Below are 27,594 nucleotides of genomic sequence, written 5' to 3'. Positions count from 1 at the left end.
ATTAAGGAGACACAATACACAGTACACACCCCACCTTTTCACTAAATCAAAAAATCCCTCCCCAAATGAATGATTTTGGCACTTTATATATAGTGCATTTACAATAGGCAGCTTGTCAAAATGGACAATGTGGACTTCTAACTTTGCTGATTACAACCTCAATATAGAGTACAAATCTAGAATTTTACAATGTAACTCAAAAATACAACAATTGTGAAGCAATACAATGCAAAACAGGACCTATCTCTGAAAATGGTATTTTTGTCCACACAAGACTACAAACTAACTACAGATCTGAAAAGTAGACGAAAAAATATACACTTTCAAAAAAAAGGGAACCTGAAAAGGAGTCCAGATGAGTCCGTATGATGAGTTTGAAGTTGCAAAATGCAAGATTAGACAAGTATAGTCACCAAAAAACGCTATTTCTGACAAATCCGTGCACCAAAACCAGAAAAGAGCTGCACCACTGAAAAGTTCGAAAAATTTTACCGAAAATCAAAAAAAAACCGCACCTAATTTAGAGTCTGGATGACTGAGTTATGGCCTCTCAAAGTCGAGCTACCAAATCAAAACTGCAACTGGAGAGGGGTCTGGAAAGGAAAACACAATGTTAAATTTGATGGTCAAATGGCCATCGCAACAGTTCAAACTTGCCCTGTAATGACGTTCAAACGGCCATCAAATTTAGGCTCATAGATTGCTGACGTAAACAAAACGCAGGCCCCTATTGACATGGCAATGACGTCACCCGTATGGTTGATGAGGTTAGTTGTACGACACTATACGAACGTGTACGACTGGGTCCGATATGTACTCCTAACTACGTTGTACGGCAAGTGACTCGGCAGCTGACGTGGACGTTTGTGCAGGAAGTTGATTGTATGACAACAGGGCGCTTAGGTGGTCCAAGCTGGGGCAGGTGAGTGACGTGACGATAGGAGTTGACGTGTTTAGTGACGCAGTGCCATGTGTGTTGATTCGGCTGCACTAATTGTGTGTTGTACGAACAAGCTAACTGCAATGACAGCTGATCGAATAAAAATCCGCCGCGTGGCTTACGGGCCAGGACCTGTGTTATCAACCGAAAATCTTCATCATCCTAGAAATGGAGACGACAGTGCCGGTAATGGAAAAGAGGGATATGCCAGAATTCCAAACTTTAATCCCACATTCATGGGTTAAGCATTGCGACAGCATTTTAAAATGAAACTTTCGCACACAGCAAACAACGAAGTTGATGGGAGTGTAGCCAACAGGCAGGGTTATCTTCGCCCGAATGTGTAAAATACGTTCGCCGAATTTGGCTAGCTGCTGCCGAAAATGTTGAGCAGTCCCCGCCAAATTTAGATTTATGCCTGCCAATAAAATAAAGAATATTCTACGGAATATTCTCAGTGCAAGGTTGGGGTGTGAGTGCAAAGTGCCTATGCAAAAAAAATTTCCCTGCCTGAACGCCCAACTGGGCTAAAAATTCGAAAAAATAATTCTGAAAAATACAAAGAAATTGCAGAATTAATAGATCCGAAAAATGAATTTAACAAATCAATTAAAGACCATACCTAGCTTGCAAATCAGGCCTTCGAGTTCCGATTTGCAAAAATAAATTTGCCTCGCAGTCGACTATGGCCTAAGGTAGGCACATTTATAGTTGATCTTTACCAAATCTTCACTCCAGACACAATGGCATGGTCCGCTTCGGCTCTAAATGCTCCCAATTTCTGCAGATGCTTCGGATCTGAATCGAGTCCCTTTGAGAGATGAAGCAACGAAGTCTCGAATGGCTATGTGACGAATGTCTCCCTCAGCTTTGATACCATGTAAAAATCTACCTTAGGGCAGAATTCACCCAAGACCAAGGAACTCAAAACACAAGCACAAATTAAACCAAAGTATGATCAGAATAACTGTATAGTATTCAATTCTGTTGGTGTAAATAAGTATTTACTATTTACACTTTACTTAAATTTACTTAGGCTAGTGCATTATTTTATTATTTTCCATTATTTTATTATTTCTCTTTATGAGACACTTAGGAGTTTGTGTATCTTCTACAGTTGTCATGTAGACAACATAGAAGTACGCAACTCTAATTATGCACATAGTGTCTACACTACAGGAGTTTGCATCATTCACTGAGTTGTAATGTAGACAACACAATTTTTCGCACACTTAATTTTGCACATGTTGTCTACAACACTGATGTACGTGTTTCACCTTTGTAGGCTTATCCTCTCATCATCGCACTTACTTTCGTGCATAATGGAGGATAACCCATATCTGGTGGACATGTGCCTAGTTGTTGGACTTATCATGATGTTGATTCCAAAGCATTCTAGATGCATCTCAGAGGCCTTTATATTGAGGCACTCCTAGTGTACTTGTTCATAGAATTGAATACTATATAGTTATTATGATCATACTCTGATCTAGTTTGTGCTTGTGTTTTGAGTTCCTTGGTCTTGGGTAAATTCTGCCCTAAGGCAGATTCTTACATGGTATCAAAGCTAAGGGAGATACTCGTCACATAGCCATTGGAGACCTCGTTGCTTCATCTCTTTAAGGGACCCGATTCAAATCCGGAGCATCAGCTACAATTGGGAGCGTCTAGAGCCAAAGCGGACCTTGCCATTGCGTCCGGAGCGAAGATTCGGTAAAGATTGACTATAAATTTGCCTACTTTAGGCCTTAGTCAACCGGGAGGCAAATTTTTTTGCAAATCGAAACCCGAAGGCCCGATTTGCAAATCTGGGTATGATCTTTCTTGATCTGTTAAATTTATATTTTGGATCAATTAATTCTGAAATTTATTTCTCTGTATTTTGAAAATATTTTATTTTTGAATTTTTTTCGAAAATATTTTTTTGAAATTTTATGCTCTATTGGGTGTACGGAGAAAATTTTTTGTAGTGTTACAGGCTAGGCTTGCACACTGTATATTCCGCAAGGAATATTTTATAATATTTGTCGTAGGCGGGCTTCAACATATTTGCACCGGGCATTAATAATTTCCCGGTGAGCTTCCTACATTTTCCACATATCAGAAATATCAACACCGGCAACCGGACCGTTCAACAACAGCCGACGACCATCATCACCGACGGAAACCTCTTCCTGACCACAGGGAGTTCCTTCGATTTACACTCTCTGCGGGTTGGCTTTTAAAGCATTCAAAACTCCAAACGATATCAATGTGGGACTAAAGTCCCAGATCGGATTTTCATCCAACCGTCGAAATTTATATTTCGACCGCTGTCACCTCGCCATTTTTTCAGACCCCTACGTAGTCCGACAGCTGTACACGCAGTGACTCAGCGACCGCACCCACAAAGAGACACGTCAGACGCCAGCGGGTAAACCGTACCTGCATAGTCAGAGTGACATGTCAGATTTGACGCACACGCCCAGTCATCTGCCAGCATACTGAATCTGGGGCCCATTCACACAGAAATGTGGTGATTTCACGTCAAAAGGACACGTCAGTGCCCAGTGGGATAATTCGTACAATCTGTACAGTTCGTACAAGACACGTCACTATCCGTGCAATGTGACGTCATCCCAGCCCTGCGCAGACGCTGACGTCAGCAAACTGCGAGCCTAAAATTGACGGTCGTTTGACCGTCATTACAGGACGTTTTTTGAACTACTGAGACGACCCTTTGGACATCAAATTTAACATAGTGTTTTTCTCTACAAACCCCTCTTCATTTGCAGTTTTGATTTTGGAGCTCAATTTCAAACAGCCATAACTTGGTCATACGGACTCCAAATCAGGTGCAATTTTTTTTTATTTTGGGTAAAATTTTTTGAATTTTTCAGTGGTGCTTCTTGTTGTTGGTTTTGGTGCTCGGATTGGTCATTATAAGCTTTTTTTGGCGACTGTACCTATCTAATCCTGCGTTTTGCAACTTCAAACGCATCGTACGGACTCATTTGGACTCTTTTTCAGGTTCCGATTTTTTTGAAAGTGTATATTTTTTCGTCTAGTTTTCAGATCTGCAGTCAGATTGTAGTCTTATTTGGATAAAAGTATCACTTTCAAAGATAGGTCTTGTTTTGCATTGTAATGCTTCACAATTGATGTAATTTTGAGCTACATTGTAATAGTCCAGATTTGTACTCTATATAGAGGTTGTAATCAGCAAAATCAAAAAGCCCACTTTGTCCATTTTGGCAAGTGGCCCATTGTAAACGCACTATATATAAAGTGTCAAAATCATTTATTTGGGGGGGGATTTTTTGATTGAGTGAAAAGGGGCGGGGGTGTACTATGTTCTGTGTCTCCTTTATCTTGTACTCTTGCATTATGGATTCTTATTCAAAGTTAACTCCACATAATTATTCTACTTGGAAAGAAAACATTAAAGAGCCATTGGTAGAAAAAGGTTTATGGCGTTATGTCACTGGTGCAGCCAAGAAACCTCCTGCTGATGCTGATGAAGCTCGTAAAGAAGACTAGGAATCCAAACAAGAGATGGCCTTAAGAACCTTGTTGAAAAATATCTCTGCTCCTATCAAATTTCACATTAGGAAGCTTACAAATCCAATAGACGTTTAGGATAAACTAGAAGCTTTGTATGAGACAGTAGATGAAGACATGGCTTACACAATAGAAGATAAACTTCTCAAGTTGGATCTTAGAAATTTTGACACAATTAAAGACCATCTTACCCAAGTAGAAATGTATAGGACACAGCTGAAGGATTGCGGTGAACCCATTAAAGATGGAAAGATGATCAAACACATCATGACTCATCTTCCACCTGAATATGCTCCTTTTGTTTCTAGCTTTAATACACAAATTAACAATGGGTAGTGCCTATGTTAAGCCTTCATTCGAGAATTTTTAGAAATGTTGATCTTAGAACATGACAATCTAGTGGGTATGGGAATTCTCAAGTCTTCCAAAACTAAAGCCTTTGTAGCAAATAAAGGTAATTCAAGTGGTAAAAACTCAAACAAGAAGCAAAAGCAATGGAAGGCCAAGCGACAAGACAACACACAACAATCCTCCTCAAAACAACAATCTTCCACAAGTCAATCTTCTTCCACTCAACATTCTTCTTCACAACAAGGAAAGTCTTCTTCCAAGAACAATCAAAAGGGGAAAAATTCCAACAAGAAGGAGAAGAAAACATGTTCCTATTGTAAGAAGAATGGACATGAAGAACATGAGTGCAAAGATAAGCAAATTGATGAATTGGTAAACATTATGAGGAAACACAAAATTGATGGTCCAAATGCATACAAAGACAAGGGTTCTTCAACCACTTCAAAGGGCAAGGGCCAAGCTTTAGTTGCAAGTACAAACAATGCGGAGGAATGGGTTCTAGATTCAAGAGCATCTCATCACATGGGTGCTTCAAGGCAGCAATTTTCCTCTTTAAAAGCTTCAAATGTACCTTACATCTATGTGGGCAATGATACTCAAATTAAAGTAGAAGGTAAAGGGAATGTTGAGTTCGAAAATGGCGTCTTCAAGGATGTACTTCATGTTCCTAGCCTTAGCACCAACCTTCTCTCCATCTATCAAATCACTCACTATGGATGTGGCAACAAAGTAGAGTTCCTCCCCGACACAGTAGTGGTAAAGAATCTCAAAGATGATTCAATGGTGGCGATTGGAAAGGCAAACCATGAGACTAGACTTTATTCTTTCTCACATTTTGTGCCTAAGTCCACGTCTCTTGCCTTGTTGACTCATTCAAACACTCAAAGTAGACTATGGTATGAAAGATTTCGACACCTTAATTATCGCTACCTTCAGTAATTAAGCAGCAAAGAAATGGTCATTGGTCTACCTCAAGTCAAGTTTTCAGAGGGAGTATGTCCAGGTTGTGAAGCAGGTAAACATCCCGAAGAGAAATATGACAAGGGGAAATCTTGGAAGGCAACTGCTGTTCTAGAATTGGTACATAGTGATGTAGCTGGCCCCTTTCCAGTACCTTCTTTTGGTAAGGCCCGCTATGTTCTCACATTTATTGATGACTTTTCGAGGTACACTTGGCTCTTTTTCCTTGGTCATAAGAGTGAAGTCTTTGACAACTTTATCACATTCAAAGCTCAAGTTGAGAAGAAATCTGGGAAAGCCATCAAGATCCTAAGGACAGACAATGGCAGAGAATATGTCAACTCCAAACTTATAGACTATTGCACACATGAAGGGATAGATCTTCAACATTCAGTTGCATACACGCCACAACAGAATGGTGTAGCTGAAAGAAAGAATAGAACCCTTAAGGAAATGACTACTTGCATGCTTCAACACAAGTCTCTCGATCAAGTGTTTTGGGCTGAAGCCATGTGCTGTGCCAACTACATTCAAAATAGAAGTCCGCATAAGGCCTTAGATGGAATAACACCTTTTGAGGCATGGTGTGGAAGGAAACCAAGTGTTAAGCACTTCAAAGTTTTTGGTTCTCCAGCATGGGCAAGGATACCTCCACAAAAGCGTAAGGCATTAGAACCACAAAGCAAACCATGCATATTTGTTGGATATCCTGATCATCTCAAAGCATATAAATTAATGGATCCAGAGACTCACGAAATCTTCTATGAGAGGAGTGTTCATTTTGAAGAGACATGTCCAAGTTTGGCTTCTTCAACTCCTCCTCCTTCTTCCTCCTATGTGGATAGTGATCATAGTGATGAAAGTGACTCGGAAGATGAAATTCCTCCAATCTTGACTCGTAGGACACCACCTTCGCAGGGTCAACAAAAAGCTGAGGACCTTCTTTCATCTTCTTCCACTAAACCTCGTTGGGCACAAGAGACCCTTGATGCAGCAGGTTCATCAGTGGGAAATCCTTCAGATACTCGGAGAACAAGGTCACAACACAAGTCATTTCCACATGCATACATAGCCATTGCTTCAGATCCATAGTCTTTTAAGGAAGCATCAGGGATTCCAAAATGGGATAAAGCTATGGAGTAAGAATACAATTCATTGATGAAAAATAACACATGGGACTTAGTCCCTCTTCCTAAGGGAAGAAAAATGGTTCGATGCAAGTGGATCTATCGAACCAAATTTGCAGCGGATGGAAGTATTGATAAACATAAGGCTAGACTAATTACCAAAGGTTTCTCGCAAGTTCCAGGTATTGACTATACAGAGACCTTTGCACCAGTTGCCAAAATGAACTCCATTCGCCTGACACTAGCAATTGCTGCAGCTCAAGGATGGGTTGTACACTAGATGGATGTTAAGAGCGCATTTTTAAATGGTGACCTTCATGAGGAAATTTATATGGAGCAGCCACAGGGGTTCGTACAGGATTCTACTATGGTTTGCAGATTAAAGAAATCTATTTATGGTTTAAAGCAGGCTCCTCGAGCTTGGTATGCCAAAATGGATTCATTTCTCCTCTCAGCAGGTTTCACAAGATGTCATTCTGATTTGAATGTTTACATTCTTCAGAAGGATGACTCTCACTTGATCTTAGTACTTTATGTCGATGACTTGATCATTACAGGGAGCACTGCATCCATCATAGCCAGTGTCAAGACCTTACTTCAAGATAGATTTGCCATGACAGACTTGGGTTTGCTACACTACTTCCTTGGCATTGAGATCATACAATCTTCGGCAGGGATTTCACTTTCACAGCCCAAATATGCTCTTGACTTGCTTTCTCGGTTTCACATGAGTGACTGCAAACCTACTCCTACTCCCTTCCTATCAGGTGTCAAGCTAGAGGCTAAGTGCACTACTCCACTTGTTGATGCAACATTATTCAGACAGTTAGTTGGGAGCCTTATCTACTTGACACACACACGCCCTGATATTGCCTTTGCAGTTGGTATGGTTTCATGCTTTATGCAAGAACCTCATGAGCTTCATTGGAAGGCTACCAAGTGCATTTTGCACTATATCAAGGGTACACATACACATGGGATTCATTATGCAGCAGGTACAGGGCTTCAGTTGATTGGATACACAGATTCAGACTATGCAGGAGACTTAGATTCTCGAAAGTCTACTTCAGGGTACTTATTTCACCTTGGTTCCAGCCCTATTTGTTGGCAAAGTAAGAAGCAGAACAGTGTTGCTCTTTCTTCCACAGAGGCTGAGTATCGAGGTGCTGTCAATGCAGCTACAGAGGCTCTTTGGTTACAGCACATCCTGGAGGAGTTTGGATTCGATCTACCTAAACCGACAGTTATTCATTGTGACAATCAAAGTGCCATTGAAATCTCTAAGCATCCAGTTCAGCATCAGCGAACAAAGCACATTGAGGTTCACATGCACTATATCAGAGAGCTTATACACGAGCAGATCATTGCACTTCAATACTGTCCTACAGCAGAGCAGGTCACTGATATTTTCACCAAACCCTTCACCGAGGTCAAGTATACTCATTTACGAGATCTCTTGGGGGTGCGGGATGTTGCAGATAAGGGAGTCCCTTGACTTCTCTCTTCTTCTTCTTCTGGGAGGGATTTTTTCCTCTTATGAGATCTTCTTCTCTCTCTCTCTCTTTTTCTCTATTGTACTTATCTCTCTTTTTGGAGGAGGGTTTTTAACATGAGGTTTTCCCTCTTTCTCCGCTTTATGAGAGATTGCATTGCATTATTTGAGCATTGCTTTTGTACATGGGTACCTAACATGGCCTAGTAGCCGAGACCCATTATGCATTAGTGAGCTTAAGTGCACTCCCCTAAGTTGAACTTAAGGGGGAGTGTTGGTGTAAATAGGTATTTACTATTTACACTTAAGTTTACTTAGGTTAGTGCATTATTTTATTACTTTGCATTATTTTATTATTTCTCTTTATGAGACACTTAGGAGTTTGTGCATCTTCTAACGTTGTCATGTAGACAACATAGAAGTACGCAACTCTAATTATGCACATGGTGTCTACACCACAGGAGTTTGCATCATTCACTAAGTTGTCATGTAGACAACACAATTTTTCGCACTCCTAATTTTGCACATGTTGTCTACAACACTGATGTGCGTGTTTCACCTGTGTAGGCTTATCCTCTCATCATCGCACTTACTTTCGTGCATAATGGAGGATAACCCATATCTGGTGAACATGTGCCTAGTTGTTGGACTTATCATGATGTTGATTCCAAGGCATTCTAGATGCATCTTAGAGAACTTTATATTGAGGCACTCCTAGTGTACTTGTACATAGAATTGAATACTATACAGTTATTCTGATCATACTCTGATCTAATTTGTGCTTGTGTTTTGAGTTCCTTGGTCTTGAGTAAATTCTGCCCTAAAAGATTCTTACAAATTCAATGTACAAGTACACTAGGAGTGTCTGTATATAAAGGCCTCTAAGATGCATCTAGAATGCCTAGAAATCAGCATTATGATAAGTCATACAACTAGGCACATGTCCACCAGATATGGGTTATCCTCCATTAAGCACGGAAGTAAGTGCAATGATGAAAGGGTAAGCCTACAATGGTGTAACACACAAATCAACGTTGTAGACACCATGTGCTAAATTAGGAGTGCGAATAACTGTGTTCTCTACATGACAACTCAGTGAATGATGCATACTCCAATGTTGTAGACACCATGTGCTGAAATAGAGTTGCGTACTTCTGTGTTGTCAACATGACAACTCAAAAAAGTACACAAACTCCTAAGTGTCTCATAAAAATAAATAATAAAATAATGCACTAACCTAAGTAAACTTAAGTAAAGTGTAAATAGTAAATCTCTATTTACACCAACAAATATCATAAAATTTGGATGAAGTTCGAAAAGGGTAAAAATTCGCTGAAATTTGAACTTCATGGATGAAATTCAATGAATCTTGTGACTTAGGTCCTATGTTTTCATCTTTTATTCAAGCACAAGCATATAATTATTGTCAAAATGCTTTCATGATTTATCATATAATGGGATAGTCCATCAGAATACAAGTCTGAATCCATTTTTTCCATAGTTCATTTTAAATATACGGTCTCGAGTTGTGTTCACAAGTATTTTGCGGACCAACATTTTAAACATAAAACATAGGCTTGTTAATTGTTATGTATTGTAGGAAATCTCTTCTATTGTATGTTGTGATGTTATAAAATTCATTACTAACCTTCAAGTCTAAAATTCATTAGACTTTTAGTTAAAAGTGAACTACATTTTTTCCTTAAAGCAACTAACAGATTTGATTAACTAATCATTTTAGCAAACATAAATACATATAATTGACATACTTAAGAAAATCTATTATATGGAATGAAATCTGTACAACATGGATTACATATTTTACACAAAATATTAAGCACAAAGTTGGGAGTAATATATTTATAGTGGTGTGCTCAGAACCTTGTCATCTGACCACCTACCATAAACAGTTAGTAAATGTACTTTTTTCTAGGAGGTGAAATGAGACTTGGGCTTATTCCAGAACATCTAGTCCTATAATCTGATCTCCAAACCAGCTACAATGGCATTGCATTGAAAACATATTCCCAAACAAGGAATCAAAATAAGATTCTCCTTCTATTTCTTGGTGTAACTTCTCTCATGGTGCACCCCTGCTTGCACTCGGTGAAAGGTAAATTGTCAATGCATTTTGTGTAAACCAGAGACTGGTAAGTATATTTTAATAACTCATCTCAATTTTTAGTATTTGGCCAACCTTGTTGCAGGACACACCATTCTGCAACTTGCTCTTATATGCCAAGAATTCACTGTTATCAGGTTACTTTGTCTGTTAGAAAAAAATTGGTTTTTTTACCATTAAAGCTGCATACAGAATCTTCTTGTCACCTTTGACATTAAAAAGTTTAGTTATATTCCAATAACTCTCTTTGTATTTCTTCTAATTACAAATGCGGAGTACATCAGGCTTCTGTTTGCAGAACTTTGAATTTTTTTTATTTGGCATGGTTGCCAATGACCTTCCCCGTAATGCTTGATGGATGCTATTGATCTTCATAGTGCTGATGGCTAAATTATCAATGCAAATCATGTCAATTGTCAATCTACCAGTGCATGCCAGTTTTTTGACAATAAATATAAACAAAAAAATAGTGTACAAAGAGAAAAAGAGAAAATATAGAAAATGATAAGAAGAAAACAATAGATGAGGTTTGCCTTGATGTGATTAAAGTTCAAACTTCTAGTGTTATGTTGGTCTCTTGTGTATAAAGCATGGAATTCAAGCAATTGGTTAGATGCTAGCAAGGAAAAAATATGAAAGGGTAACATTCATGTTGCCAATGACAACGATGATAAATGTTGATGCTTCAAACTTTAAATGTTGCTTGCATCATTTTCATTTTAGCTGAGTTTCTCCCCTTACAAATGGGACATGAATTGATGGAATTATTCTCTAACATCATTTTACTGGGTTAAAGGGAGAGGCTGACTATGCTGGCAAACTAAGTGAAGTTGTTAAACTTAGTTGTACATGTCCCTTTCCTCTTTTCTCATTGACAATACATGCTATTGTTATGATTAATGATGGCTTTCAAGTGGCAGGAACCGAAGCATATTGTTAGTGTAAATACATATTTACTATTTACACTTTACTTAAATTTACTTAGGTTAATGCATTAGCATATTAGTTGTCATGTAGACACCTAAGAGTTTGCATATTCATATGACTTGTCATGTAGGCAACACAGTAGTTTGCACTCCAATTGAGCACATGTTGTCTACATCATCTCTTTACGAGATACACCTTTGCATTCTTATCCTCTCATTGTTGCACGTACACTCATGCACAATGGAGGATAATCCACTCTTGGTGGATATGTGCTTCATTGTTATGCTTATCTCTTTGCTGACTCCTAATCATATCAGTTGCCTTTATATACAAGGCACTTCTTTGATGTATTCATCCAAATATATGATATCCAATTATTTGATTAATCCAATCATCTGATATCCATTCTCATTTGATCATCATTTGTCTCTCTTGTACTATCTATTGAGCTTCTTGCTCTTGGCGTTGAATTATTGCCTTAGGCAAATTCTTACATAGTATCAAAGCTATACCAAATTCTTACACATATGTTGCTTCCTCTTCCTAAACTTGAAAACTATTGAATCTATAAGCACAAATGGCATGCAGCCTTGCTTCTTCATTATGTTATGTCCTTTTATTTGTGTCAAAGTATATTGGAATCGAAGGTTTTTTCAGTTTTAGTCTGAAATTATCAAAAACATATTTAATTGACAAATAGCGTATTTTATGCTGTGCAGTTTGCTCAGTGGTATATAATGCCATGGGTTATTAATGTGGTTGATCATTTTTGTGTTTGATCGTTTGTTTCAGTATCATGATAAAAACTCCTATTTTTGTCTCAATGTGTGCTCAAATTCATGACACTTGATCTTTGCATTCTAGAGGATGTAAGGAAATCAGAACCTATGGAATTGTATGTAATGAAAATTCAACTATTGCAACTAGGTGGACCTTGTTAATCCTCTCCTTGAAACATGAGACACCACCAATACAGTTATGTCCCTTGAATCTTTCCAGAAAAGAAACCTCATCACTGCAATGATTGTAAATGAGAAAAGTCATAAAACAGTCAATCAAATTTCTTATAGAAGAGTCTTCTGAAAAAGATGTATTGGCAAGCCTCTCATGGACCAAGTTTCTTGTGAGAAAATTTATCATTCCATGTTGAATTCAATTTGAATTTTACCTTTGTACGCTATCTAAGTTATAAGAAGATTATGGGTTTTATCACAATTGTTGTCCTTACTCTCAATGTACAAATGTTAAGCATATTGTCTTGTCAAGGTGAAGGATTTTCTGGAAGACAAAGCATTTGCATATAAGTCATTTACAGAATGCTCAAGTCTCATGTAATGTTCTAGTACAAGCCATTATCAATAAAATCAAGTTTTAGTTTGACTTGTGAGATACTTTGTTCTCTTATCAGTGGATTTTTGGTTAGAAATTTTTCTAGCTGAATCTCATGTAGTCCGTGCAAATATTACCCATTTGCTTATTGTCTCTGGCTTTTGAGATATGGTTGAATAACAAGTTCACTATCCCAATTTCTTATTGTTATAAAGCTTGATAGTTTGATATTAAACAATGGATACGAAGTCTCCTTAAATAGAAGAGTACAAGAAAATGTTTCTAAATAAAACACTAATTAACTGAGTACAAAATAGAAACTAGCTAATAAAACTAAACACACTAATGATGACCATTAGAAACATTACATTACTATCTCTTAATACCCTCCCTTAATCATCATCATGCTAACTACCCTACAAAAGACAATCTACAAGTCTTTTGGTCACGAATGCATAGAAGGCTTCCCTTTTCTCATCATAACACTCTAGGACAAGAGCCTAATGCTGAGAACCTCTCCGAATCTGTGCAAAACTTCTGGAAATGACCAACCAACCACAAACCATCCAACCTGATGTTGGGAAACAAAGGTATCACTCCTTGTAGCTAGAGGCACCAAGATGAAACTAAGACCATGACTTTGAGGAGAAAAATGGAAAACCCTTGTGTAGACCATTGCCCTAGCAACTTTAAGGTATGATCCAGAATAGCTGCAAATTACCACAATTTTTGTGCAAAAATTTGTCAAAACCCTCATAAGATTTTTTCGAAAAAAATCAGAATGAGGTAACACAAAAACAAATTTTGATGATAGAATTGAAAAAAAGAACACAATTTTTTAGGAGAAAAATCAATCAAAAACCGACAATTTTTGCAAGAAAAATCAATCAAAACCCAAAACTATTTTATGATAAAAATCAAATAAAACCCAACACAATCTTTAAGGGGAAAAACCGATAAAAACAAACACTAAAGCATCAACCAATAGCTAACACAAAATCCAAGACATGGATCAACATACAAAAGTTTATTCTTTAGGGAAAAGGGCAAAGCCCTTTTACAACACAATTTTTGAGATTAAAATAATTGCACAAAACCCACAATTTTTTTATGTACAAAAATATAAAACCCTCCCAAAAACAATTAATGAAAGACTATTGAAAACCACAATATATAATCTCCTATTATCTCCTACTTATCAACCACAATATAATTTTTTAGGACAAATTATAAAACCTAATACAGTTTTTTCGGTGAAAAGAAGGTTAAAAACCTGCCCATTCATAGATGACTACTGGCAGAGTACTCACCAAGTTGCAAAACCTGGCTGATTTTTCTAGCCTGGCAAGTTTGATGACTTTTGCGGGCACCAAAAACGTGCTGAATTTTTAGCAAAAACTCACCGAGTACTTGCCAGCAAGTTTTTGCCAAAAAATCTCAGTCATAGTTAAAAAAACAGCACTTAAAGGCAGAAAACAGGCCTCGAACTAGGAATTCCTATTTCAATTCTCTAAAAAGTCTGGTCCTTGTCAAATTCTGTCAAAAGTCTGCCACAGAGCACCAAATTTCGTTGGGAATTCTCTCAAAGGAACCCAGAATTCAGACGACTTTTAAGCGACTTTGGATTCCAGCATAGGAATGCAGATAAGTTCCAAAGAATTTGGTCAAAAAATACCTTTTTGTTTACTTTTTCAATAAGTTTTTATTGTCAAAATAGACTCAGAATTAGTCTCAAGCACATGATTGAACTCAAATTACTAATCATATTTAATTTGAATTAAATGGTACTTGAGAAAAATCAGGATGTATAAAAGTATCGAACATCTATTATGGAATGCATGTTGTGCATATAGGCTAACATGTATAGAAAACTATGGATTGAACAAAATTTAAAGAGATCTTTACCGTGGTTGAATCTGGATCCAAAGCCTGCTTTCTTGGCCTCATCCAGTCTGATCCAAAGCTGCTATCTTTGAATCATTGAGTATGACAATTAATGTGTGAAGCTTACAATATGGCACAATCATAACATTGACCTTAAACAGGCCTATAGCATTACCTTTTGTAATTCTAATTTGCAACAGCAGAATGATGATTCACTCGATGGTTTTTGATGATATTTGATCATGATGGCTGATTATTATGTTCACATTATTGCTTTCGAACGGAAACATTGATATGGTGGTGTATTTTGCTACATTGCTTTAGAATTAGCATAGTGGTGTTTGAACTTATTTGCTGCACATATATATATACACACACACTTTGTACAGCCTAACCCAAAACAAATCTGAACCCAACTCCAAAAAAAATTGAATGAATTTCGAACCCAAATCTCAAACACAAACCTGTCCCCGAATCCAAACCAGCAACTTAGTCAAGGATCTATATAACCCTATAAGAAAAAATCAAGAAGAATAAAATATAACTCAAAGGGCAATTGAGTTCAGACTGCAAAAACCCAAACTACAATCAAGAGGAAATGAACGAAATCTTTTTAAAAGTTCGAATCACAAACAACAGTTTCTACTTTTTTTCTTCGTTAGTCATCTTGAAGACTACCAATTATAACCAAACTATTATTGCAAGCCACATTTATAATCATGTAAAGAACGACAAACCAAATCTGACGAAGTTTAAATTACAGTTTTTCAAACATTTTCAACAAGATTCTTGTAAACTACCAGAACTGCCAAGATTACTTTGAAAGCGACGTTCATAGTGATGTTGCTCTACTTCACCAATTCTTAAAGATAAAGTATTACAGGATTTATTACATACTTGACATTATAAATATCATATAAAGTCTAGTCAACATAAGCAATGAAAAAAGTTTAAATTCATGATTTTTAAGATCCCTTGATGGGATCCCCAATATCTTATCAGGGTATTGATCCATGTGAATATTAACTGTCATTTTCATTTGGTTAAGCTGCCATCCATCCTTCAGAAATCTTGTGATGTTTGGTAATATGAAGTATAACTATTAACTACAAACTAGCATACCTATATTTTAAAAAATCTATGTAAAGTACACTGATAGGTATCAAATTTTTAAAAATAAAACTAAAGAAGAAAAAGTAATATTTATCTACCGCAGCCATGTGCTGTTATTCTTATAAAATCAATATAAACATCACGTGCACAGCACATCCCATAAAAAAAAAATACAAAAACCTGTTTTCCAAACAATTAGCAAAATAATAAAAAGACAGAAAAATTAACTATTTTTTAAAACAATGCATTTGCAATGCACAAATTGCTTTAAACATTTCCAAAGTGTGTTTGCGTAAGACTTGCTATTTGTTTTTCAGATTTCTTATACACATAAGAATGCCCGTTGCCATTGTAGAGTTACACCAATCAGGATAATGAATGATTAACTGTATGAGATTAAGCTACTAAATTTTCCCTTAGTATTATTAAAATTGCTGTTTTTCTGTGCTTCTATCCATACGAGGTTGCATAAACTTGTATTTTATGAATTAAAGGATCAGTTATGCAAGACAAGCCCCTACATTATGGCTAACATAGTGAACATTAAAAACACACACTTCCAATTATAGGATAATACAAAAATTAAAATATAATGACAGTGCCATTCAAAAAGAATTCAGAATTTAGTAAGACCATTTTTTAGCATATTTATCAACAATAGTTTTTCTGAGAGATGATTGTGTGCATAAAAATCTCCATAACATCAAGATTTTGGTTATTCAGCAAAGTTTTACAAAATGTAAACAATAGCACTGATTGATAAGTAGGAGATAATTCCCACAGCAATTAAATGGGAAACAAAAGAAGAAAAATACTCAGGAAAAGAAATTACCTGGTTGGCTGCCAAAATCCTCGGCATTTCGTACATGACCAGGAGAATTCGACCATTTAGATGCTCGAAAACTATCTGAAGGACTTCCTTCATTTCGAACATTTCCATTTTGGTGGGTCGAAAATCGCGAACTTGCAACTCTGCTTCCTCCACTGTTTGATGAAAGGGTTCTCTGCAGTCGCATGGAACTCAAGGCTGTCACATCATCTTCACCCTGTAACTTAACATCCCAATGAGGATACGTTGAAGTTGAAAGCCCCACATTTGACTGCCAATGTGGCTCACGCAGACCAATCCTCCCTCCCTCATTGGTCAATAGATCCCGAGGCCTTCCAGCTACACAACAGACCGACCCCATCTAGACTTTCAGCACCAGCTGAACTAATGCTTATATGTGAAAGCTCCAAACGATGAATAACTTCATCTTATAAATCTGAAAATTTCAGGTCCAAGTTTTGCTCACTGAGTCACTACTGAAATAGTTGCAAGATATTTTGTTTCAAATAAATTTTAGAAGTCGATGTAGAAGCAAGTCTATGAGATAAATTCTGAACTCCGGGTTCTAAATCAAGCAGACTGGACAATATAAGTGTAAACACAACCTCTTATGCTATCTCCCAGCTTTCGCAGTGATTCTAAAATTTGTCAAATGCAAGCAGACAATTTGCAATGTTCTCAATCACGAAGTTTGAAGAATAGTTTTCATTTCATTTATCTCTTTGAATGAGAGGAACTTCATGTTGAAACACTGAAATATGAAGCCCTTATTGCTGACTGGACATGCACAGACTCTATTCTATTCCATCATTCTGTATTCTTCCATAAATGGCTGAAACAGGCTGCACAAATAAAAATTAAACAGCATCTCAAATCAGAATTAGAATCCCCAAAGCTTCTTTATATGGTATGTTAATCTTTCATATATATTAGGGACGATGTTACCTTTGCACCAAAACAATTATTGTTTTTGTCCACTACCCATAGTTAATATAAACCTTCAAGGTACAAGAACTAACCAAAAAATACACAAATCAAGAGCTCTGGGTCACACTTTCTTGTCCACTAAAATAGCTGGAGAAAGGATGATCCCAACAATAAAACAACCCTAATAATGACTTTGTTGCATCCACCTGCTTCTGATTTGTCTACGCTTTTAAGAGCCTAGAAGTAAGTTAAGTCGTTTCATAGATTATTTTATATTTGTTTTCCAAAACTTTCACCAAACAATAGTCTGAAAAGAAAGATCAAGGTCCTGTGTTTTGTCAGCTCTATCAAAGAATGTAGCCTGTCCTTCCTGCTAGAGGTTCACTTGGGAATCTACCTCCTCCTAGTATTGCTGACCTGAGGATTTTTTTTAAATGTGTTGCAAATAGGAAACAAAGCCAAAAGCTTGTGAACCTCATGTTGTACGCTGACCATACCTTTTGGCTAAGCTGCCAAGGTCTGTGAGCTACCACTAATCAGAAAAGGACTTGCATCTAACCTTAAATCACATGTTCGGGCCTCATCACATTCAAGAGTGGTAAGAACCTGGTGAGATTTACAAAAATCAAACACCTAAACCAGTGAAACCCAGCCGTGGAGATTTTTTGGGGGAATCCATTTAATTTTTATCAGGGCAATACTTTTCTGTTAAAGCATGTGAGCAATAAATGTAGAGCTAGGAACATACTATTGACCATATTTAAGGCTTTGGATTCCACTTGCAAAAATATTTCATTTTACCAGCCTTATATTTTACCAGCCTTATACAGAAAAGGGATCTTCGTTAACGCAAATATATCAAATGCTTTCGTACCATAATCAAGAAGAAAAAATATCAACTCAAATCTATTTTTCAATCTTCTTTATCACAAAGAATTCACCATACATATTTTCAATAACCCATTAACACACATTAACACAAAGAATTCACCATACATATTATCAATAACCCATTAACACACTCTCGGAGGCTTTGCATACTATGAATTACAAAAATATATTATTAAGGTATTTAGGCTTCCAGAGCTTGACCGCATTAGAAGTACAACTAGAGACTTCAAAGACACATTTGCCTGATCTTCAACAGTATTGACATTTCAAGTTGCAACTTATCCCACTATAACAGGAAAGAAATAGGAAATGGAATGAATTTTCTCTCAGAAAAAGAGTGAACTACTGATATCAGACGAAGAAGTACTAAAGATTATAGGCAGGTATATCCAAGATCTGTGATACGAATATAGTACTGTTATTTTACAGATTCTTTGTTCAAAAATCCGGACGACTCAAACTCAAGGCAGAAGCAGAAAAGAGCATTAGATTATTTAAAACCAAAGGAGGGCTGTTGTAAAAGCAGATAGAGAAACTGCTTCACATACTTCAAACTATCATGCAAACATGAATTTTCGACCTGGCGCATTTATTACTGGTCACAAATCTGACCTTTTATCCAGCATTTGCCTTACAAGATCATTTTAAAATAGGTCTACAGAGATATAATTGCTCGATCTAGATTAATCAAAAATATTACACCATCCCAGTAGGCCAAAAGTCAACAGATCCGAAACGTCTTCAATGGAATCTTTTCTCAAGATTATTCCAGAAATCTATTTTTTCAGTCACCCGAACACATAGTGGTACGGAAAAAGGAACAGGACCATGATTCAAATGAGGATTCCGCTGCAAGTGATGACGGAACAGTTATTTATAGTTTAACTGGGCTTTTCTTCGATATCATGTGATCTGTCGAAGCCTTAAAGCTATAGTATCCTATACTCGTTCAGTAGGGCACTTGTCTAATGTTAGACCTCCCCTATCTCTTATTTCCAAGCTTCTCACTTGGCAGCCATCGTTTGTTTTCTTTGAGCTTACCTGCACTATTCTGTTTTCCTGAGCGTAACTAAAATCTCCGTCTATCTATTTACACTAAAACAAGGAATCTCTATACTTACTAGGATGGACCGAAAAATTCCCTTTTCCTACCATAAAATCCTCACTGAACTTCAAAATCAGCTCTTTATACCAACATTAAACCTCAAACTGTTTACACTTCTTCAAATCTCGCAAAACCAACAGGGCAGAAAAGTTTCTCTTTTACTTCCAACTGTGTTCTTGAACAAAGCTTAAACGTTTCAAAGCAGTGACATTTATTATCAGTACAAGGGCCTATCAGACACCAAACACACAAGAATCAAGGAAAAAAACAAAGTTCTTAAAAAAAAACACTGAAAGCGTCTTACCAGTTATAACGATCCTCTCTTATGACAGATTCAACCTCATGAGATTTTCTGAGATCGCGGCAAAATCACAAATGCTAAACGAAAAACACCCTCTGTTCTAAACCCCAGGAGGTCTAAGGAGCCAAGATTATGGTCGACTGAGTTTCCAATCTGGTATGGTTTTAATAGAAAATTTGAGGGACCATATCCGTCTACTCGGACTATCAAAATTGTTTCAAGAACGTAGAAACCAAAATGGTAGTGATTTCCTCAGATCGAAGCAGAAGATCCGCGTGTTTCCTTGAACAACCCTCCTTTTCTTCTAGCGATCTTTCGTGTTTCGCGAGCATTTTTATTTGTCTCGTATGCCACGTAGGGTGCATCATCAGCGTCCGACGTGGGATATTGGCCGCCGTACTATTCATCCGCCATGGATTGTATGAATGCCGTATCGCTTCTCCAAAATTAATAAATGGGCAAACTGTTTGATCTTACGAGGTGTGTCAGTAGTTATGCGCGGATGTAAACAGAATCTTATGTTAATGAGGATAAAGTATGTTTTCCTTTGTGCTCGATTTGACCGGTTTGCTCATCATCTGTAATTTTCTCTCTTTTTAATGCAAAGAAAACTGGAAATGCTTGTTTAAGATGCACGTTTGGATTCCACGCGATCAGTACCGAAAGTAATTATAACTAACTTTAAAAAGTTATCGGTTCTAGGGAAGGAGTTCGTCTCCAACACGAAAGATTAGACTAAAAGAAAGTTAAATATCTAGTAGAAGACTCTTGTGAAATACCTAGTGGAAGACTTTTGACTAGTCCATAGAATCAAAATATGTTTGGAAAACTTTAACAATTTTGCTTGTATCTTTTATTATTGGTATCAAAATTCAATAGTCTATAGAGATTATCCTAAAAATTAGGATAACCTATCCTATTTGGTGTAGTAGTCGAGCTTGAGGTCATGGGTTTCCCTCATAGTCTCAGGTTTAAGACTGCCCTAGGTTTGTTTGGTGCATGTGTGTTACAAACATGTGTGTGTGGCCCAAGGGAGACTAGTTTCGGCCTGCTCACCCCAAAATGGGCTATTGGGCAGAGACACCCCCTTTGGTTATTAAAAAATAATAATAATAAAATAAAATATTAGGATAGATTGTGATCAAGTCTTATTATCAATTTTTTAGATCACATTTGGGAATCTAACATCAGAATGATACAAGAGAACATAAGTCGTGATTTTATATAAAGATGAGAAAAGAGAGCATAAGGAAACCTCCTTAATGACTTTGTGATCTAAAACATTGATGCAAAAAACTTAAACACAATCTACACTAACAAAATATTAAGGAGATCTCCTTATGCTTTATTGTAATATCCTAGTGATGGATTACAAAGTGTGATTTGAAACATTGATGAAAAAAACTTCAATACCATCTACCTTGAAAATTTTTGCAGTAATTTTTATGATTTTCATCAAATGCTTATTTCCTTTTATTTTTAATTAACTAGCACCTACACCAATAAGGTGCAATGTTCAAGTCAATAATGGCATATGTTATGTGATACTTGAGCGGTATACTTACTTATACATAATTTTTTTTTAATGTTTAGAGTTTTTTGCAATAGTAAAGGTTATTCTAAATTTCAATTATACTTATTGTTCGTTGTGTATAAGGACTTGGTTCAATGACAATAGTTGATTGTCTCCCACTTTGTTTATACCAACAATGAAAAAAACAATGCACTTAGTTTGAGTAATAATTGGGTGTACTCCACATGTCAAAATCCCTCACGTTGATTGCTTAAGAAGAGGAACATGGCATATGATAGCAAAGCCATGTCCATTATCTATTACCACTAATGTAAATGCTTAATAAGATTTAGAACCATCTTTGAGCGGGCTCCAATGCATTCCATACCTTTAGCAACTTCACCCCATACAACCACAAAAAACACCTAAGACTAAAACAAAATTAAGAAAGAATACAATATCTTATGACAAAATATTTCAAAAACTTGAGATAGATTTACGAAGAAAGCTTTGTAATTTTTTTAATCTATGAAATGTCTCACCTCTATCATTTGATAAATAATTATCACCAAGCATGTATCTTTTTTAACAAATTTTTTTAATTTATCTCATAATGAACTAAACTCAAAATTAGATTTATTTCATCTGATTTCTCAAATTCCCAATACTCAAAGATTAAAAAAAAACTTATATAAATTTAATAAAACCATTGATGCATTTAGGATGTTATTATTCAAATTTAAACCGTCAAATATTATAATGCTTTCAAGGGCAAGATAATTAATTCTTTGAAGTTACTCTTCTTAGAAATTTCATGGCATTTGATATACCGAGGAAAATGGAAGGATGTGAACTTAGAATTTGGTCTATAAGCTAATCGATAAGGGCTATAGAGACTAATAGAATTTGTAGTTACAATGAGTTGCAGCACAACCCTTAAATGACATAAGGCTTACAAACTTACAAAACTGATTGTATATAGCATGGCATTTAGGGTAAAGGAAAAAATGAATTAGGTTGGCTTTATTTGAAACTACAATTGTAGTAACTTAGTATATAGTTTCAATAATAGCAGGTTCCACATTCAAACAATTGGAATTACTACTATAGGAACACAAAGACTTAGGAACACGGAGACTGCCTGTAGGGACTAGTCAGTTGGCAAAAACATTACCATGTGTCATGTGCCTGGATGCAGTTGTGGTTGCATGAATGATACAAAATTGATTTTTGAATGGCTTAGATAAAGGCAACACATATGTTGTTGTGATTCCAAGTCTCCATAAATTTTGACAACGTCCCTTCTACCTCTACATGTATGAGAGACTTTCTAGTGTGGTACGGATGTCCTCTGATACAAGTAGTTGTAGGCATTTTCACATAATGCCCTCAAAGATAGTGGTCTCAGGTTCTACACAATTCATTTTACCCTAACCTCACTATATCCAAACTAGCAATTACACCTTAGTGTGCAATAGGTATGCTAAATTTGTCATTAACTATTCAATGTATTTCTAATATTTTGTTCTCTTTTTTTTTTTGTTAATATAATCATTAGTAGTAATTGGAAGGAATATTATATTTGTCTTGGATATTACATTTATTAATTGGATGTCATTTTTAAAAGATTTTCAATAATTATAACTCATTTATAGCATTCTTATAGAAATGCATATAAAACATTTTGTTGAGAGTGCAAGGCATTTCACATATGATTATGTAATAGTAACACTTTAATTGAATTTTATTTTTGTTATTGTGATTCAACTCCATATTTATCGGTTATTTGCTCATTTATTTTTGGCATCAACACTCACAAGCACCAAATTTAACTATTTGTCAGTATGTTTGAGCCCTAAAGACTTTAAAAGTGTGTCAAGCTCCAACAACATCAAGTTGTTGTCAACATTGAAATTGAATCCCCATAACATATGTTTGAGCTCTATAATTTTTCATTCTAAAACCTTTTGGACCCACGCTCATAGTTCAAAATATGTCCAACAATTGTTTCACATGCTCCCAAACAAGATGATCGTAAAAAAAATGAAGATACAAATTGAAGGAAGATCACAAATGGTAAAAGATGGATGGTAAGGATATTTTGTATGGTCATCCGCTCTCTATAGATGAGAATAACTATTGATCATTCAATTTAGCCCGTCCATCTTTTATGGAGTATATCAACATTGTGATGAACAAGTGAAAAAACAAATTAAGGCATAATAAGATTTGCATTTACTATTAATGGAAAAGATTGATATTTTGAATGACCATTAGTTACAAAAGTAAAAACATAAATTAATTTTATATATCTCAATTGTGTATTTAAAATTCTCATCCTAAGACATTTGCACATTGTAGAGATTATCATGATAAAAATAACATTTTGACAGAGCTTTGACAAATTATAAAGTGTAGATCTCTTTTTTCTCTATCTATAACTATTTATGCACACCTATCATCTATTCTTACATAGAAAAAAGGAAACTTTTGTGAAAAAGGCGTTTTCCTATGTTACTGTAATTTCGATGTCAAAACATATCATACTAAAAAAAATCTTCTGCATGAAACATAAACCACATTTATTAGGAAAAATATAAATACACTTAATTAGTAAAATATTATCAATTTGCTTATAATAATTATCTAAATAACTAATTATATATTCAAATAATTTTATAATAATAATTAAATGAACAATAAAACTAATCAAAATAATTTATTAACCTTAATAGAAATAAATCACTACTAATAACCAAATTAACAAAGTAAATTCATTAAAACAAAATCAAATGACTATAACTAACTAGCTAGTTAAAATAAAGAGTTATAATTAATTATTTCAAAATCTCCCAAGTTCAAGTAGGTAGACTCCTTTAAACATCCACAACAAAATCCTCATTTAGAGAACTATTCTAAATTAATTCTTAATTAAATATAGCCATTCTTTTACTAAATTTTGAATTCCTAAAAATTGATGTTATTTATTCACTCATATAAAAGAAGAGGGTGGGCTGAAATAAATACAAAGTAAGCCCATACATTCCAATCATTAACAAAAATGTGTAATAAGTCCCTTAAATAAAGAACAAATTATATAAACCTTTTGATAGAAAAGATATAGGAGAAACTTAAATGCACTCTAAGGAAAGGTATGAACATAACGTCAAGATTAAATTAATACGTAGTGAATCAACAAATGAATCAAATGTTGTGGTGTCCACAACACACGCTCCATTCCTCACTAGGAATGGGGACCCCCTACTTTTTTTTGACTCTCAGACTCACGGTTCAAGAGTCGGGAGAAGAAAATTTGGTTAAATGTTAGAGTCATAGAGTCGAAATTGAAAAAAAACAAAAAAAAATTAAAAATAGAAAACACAAAAAAAAAAAATTGAAAAAATCACAAAAAAAAAGAAAAGTCAAAAAACACAAAAACATTGGAAAATGGAAAAAATTGAAATGCAAGTTTCACAAGAAAAAAAAAAATCGCTCACCCCTGCGCGCGCGCGCCCCATTTTTGTTTGGGGCGCGCAAAGGGAGGGGTTATAAAACCCTTTCCCCCCTTTCTTTTCTTCATTGTTTTTTGCAAGTAACACATGCATTAGAGTAGGGAGGGTAAGCTTCTTCCCCCCCCCCCCCCCCCTGCACACATGTGCACTTTAGTCTTCCACGCCCGTGCAGTGCCCCATTTCTCGTGCGCATTGAGACATTGGGTGCGCGTGCAACGACGCCCGAGTGGCGCTTCCCTAAGGCGTGCACAACACTGCCCTCGGGCGCACACGCAACACTCCCCTTGGGCACGCTTGTGGAAGCCACGCCGCACACACCCTCGAGCGTGCACGTGCAGCATGCCCGCATCACGTCGCCCTCAAGCATGCACGCGGTGCTACCTAAGTGGCATTCCTCTTGAGCACACGCACCGCTACCCTCGAACGCTCACGTGGCAACGTCTACCTTACTTTAATTCTTTTTTTTTGTTTTCACAAAAGTTTTTAAATATATATATTTTAAAAATTTAAAAATAATAATATTTTAAAAAATAATTAAAAATTCAGACAAAAAATAAATAAGTCCCCAAGGGGGACTTTTTTTTCTTTTACATTTTTTACGCTATCTTGGGACTAATAACGTTTTCTTTTCTCGTGATGTGCAGGTAATGTGATCAAATGGCATCCACATTCGGAGTAGCAACAAAACCAGTTGTTTTCAAGTTCCAAGGCGTACCCCCAGAGTTGAGGTTACATGATGATTACACTAAGATCAAAGATACTGACCTCGGACACATGGACTTGGGAAATTTCTTGAAAGTTTGCAACAATCTGACACAAAGGTCAACCATGATGTCCGCACTGATCCATTCCAGATTGGTGAATACAGCATCACACCCAGGGATTGTACAATCAGCTAAACTAATCATGACCTTGTCTCGGCACTTCATTCCTAATGAGAGGGTAATTAAGAGTGTCACCGGGGAAGTTGTGTTGGATTTGAGACCTAATAACATCGAGAGGGTCTTCCATCTTCCTAGAGTCGATCAATTCATTTGACTCTCCTATGAAGCAGCTAAAAGATGGTATAAGGAGCATCACCAAGAGGCCATTAATATCATACATTCCTCATACCTCATTGAGAAGCCACCTCGAGGAAAGATAATCAACAAAGTGGATATGACTTCGAGATACATGAAGGATGACATCAGATACTCTATCCTTCTCCTGAGCAGAGTCATGGGCTTACCTGCAGCAGGTCATCTCACTTCATTCATGGTCAACTTCATTGAGACCATCAATCGTGTAAAGATACCACTAGATTGGTCCACCACACTGAGTGAAAACTTGTGTGAGTAGCTGAGGATGGTAAAAGACAAGAAGTTCTATATGACTTCTTATATGGTGTACCTACTTGCAGCAAGGGCAACAAACTATCCCAGGTTGTACAAGAAAGGTAGTATGCAAGACCTCAATGCTTGGCCATACATAGTGTATCCTCAGTTGGTGAAGAAGAAGCTCTCAGTGCAAAGTAAGGAGTATAGGATCGTGAATGATTCATTCATCTTTGTGATCATTCGATTCATTGAGGGAGATTATGGGAAGAGGTTGTTCAATGAAGCCAAGGCACAGATCACAGCTCTTGGAGCCTACTTTATCCAATTCAAGACATTCACATATGTTCGAGTAGGTGGTGCATCTATCTGTCATGCCCAAACTACGAGGGCAAGACACACACACACACACAAAAAAATTTATTTATTTTTTAACAATAATTAATAATAAACGTGCTCTAAGTTTGGAGAGATTGAGATAACATTTTAAGTACAGGTTCTCTACATTACGTCTTAAAATTATAACCACGAGGACGATCACATCCATAATATCTAAAAATGAATAAATCAAAATCAAACTATCTTCCACTATTTAAAACTTTACTAACCGAAATTAAATTTACTAATTACATTACAAAATTGGAAACCTTCCAAAATAAATATCCATTTTACTTAATTTTAAAATGTTTTAATTAAAATCTAATTTTAACAATTGCTAACCAAGTCTCGATTAAACTAACATGATTACTTATAATTAGGTAGTGAAACCTTACTCATCGGAAATAACTACTTACTAACTAGAACTACTAGATAATATTAACTAAATCCAATTTAATCTAAATTTAATTATATAACAACTAACTAAATTAATTTAAAAGCTAAACTAAAATATATATATCTAAAAATTACAACTTTAAGCAATACAACTAACTTAACATAATGAATAACTATCTAATCCTTCTATCAATTTATGACTAACTTAGAACTTTAGTAAATTAGATTAACATCTCATAAACTAACACAAATCTAACTTAATCTAATTTAGAACTAACTTAACCCCTTAACATTCTAACAAAAGTTTACAACATTGAATAAAACTCAAACTAAAATAATTTAAAAAAACATACTAACCTACACTTAACAAGTTAACCCTAACCTACTAACCCCTAACACCTATTGCTAACTTTCTATACTACCCTTTATTTTTCCCCTATACCCTACTCTCCACCCTACACACCTCTCACCCAAGAAGGGCTTGGGCGAATCCCAAGCGTACCCACGCAACCCGAGGGTCTGCAACACGCAGACCCAAGTGGACTTGACCCAAGTACATGGGACAGCAAGTCCACCAACCAAAAGCTCCCTAAGAAAGTGATTGGTGAGGAAGGTGGATTGAAACACAAAGTTTAATCTTTAAA

At 36.0% G+C, this 27,594-nt stretch overlaps 1 protein-coding gene across 1 annotated transcript in view; it reads right to left on the bottom strand.

Moving 5' to 3' along the window:
- LOC149561613 (uncharacterized) overlaps positions 1 to 20,144 on the bottom strand; it is a 29,798-nt gene extending 9,654 nt beyond the window's left edge. Inside the window, exons 1-2 of the mRNA XM_089825207.1 lie at positions 19,842 to 20,144; positions 16,618 to 17,456 (exon numbers count right to left, since the gene is read on the bottom strand). Of these exons, the coding sequence (XP_089681333.1) occupies positions 16,618 to 16,975 (358 nt within the window). The 5' untranslated portion in view covers positions 16,976 to 17,456; positions 19,842 to 20,144. The remainder of the gene's footprint in view (positions 1 to 16,617; positions 17,457 to 19,841) is intronic.
- Positions 20,145 to 27,594: the final 7,450 nt, after the last annotated feature.

This window comes from Cupressus sempervirens, chromosome 4 (genome assembly GCF_028749045.1).
Source record: "Cupressus sempervirens isolate cs-2001-9-10 chromosome 4, ASM2874904v1, whole genome shotgun sequence".
In the NCBI taxonomy this organism is placed as follows: domain Eukaryota; kingdom Viridiplantae; phylum Streptophyta; class Pinopsida; order Cupressales; family Cupressaceae; genus Cupressus; species Cupressus sempervirens.
This window is presented reverse-complemented; position numbering and strand designations above follow the sequence as displayed.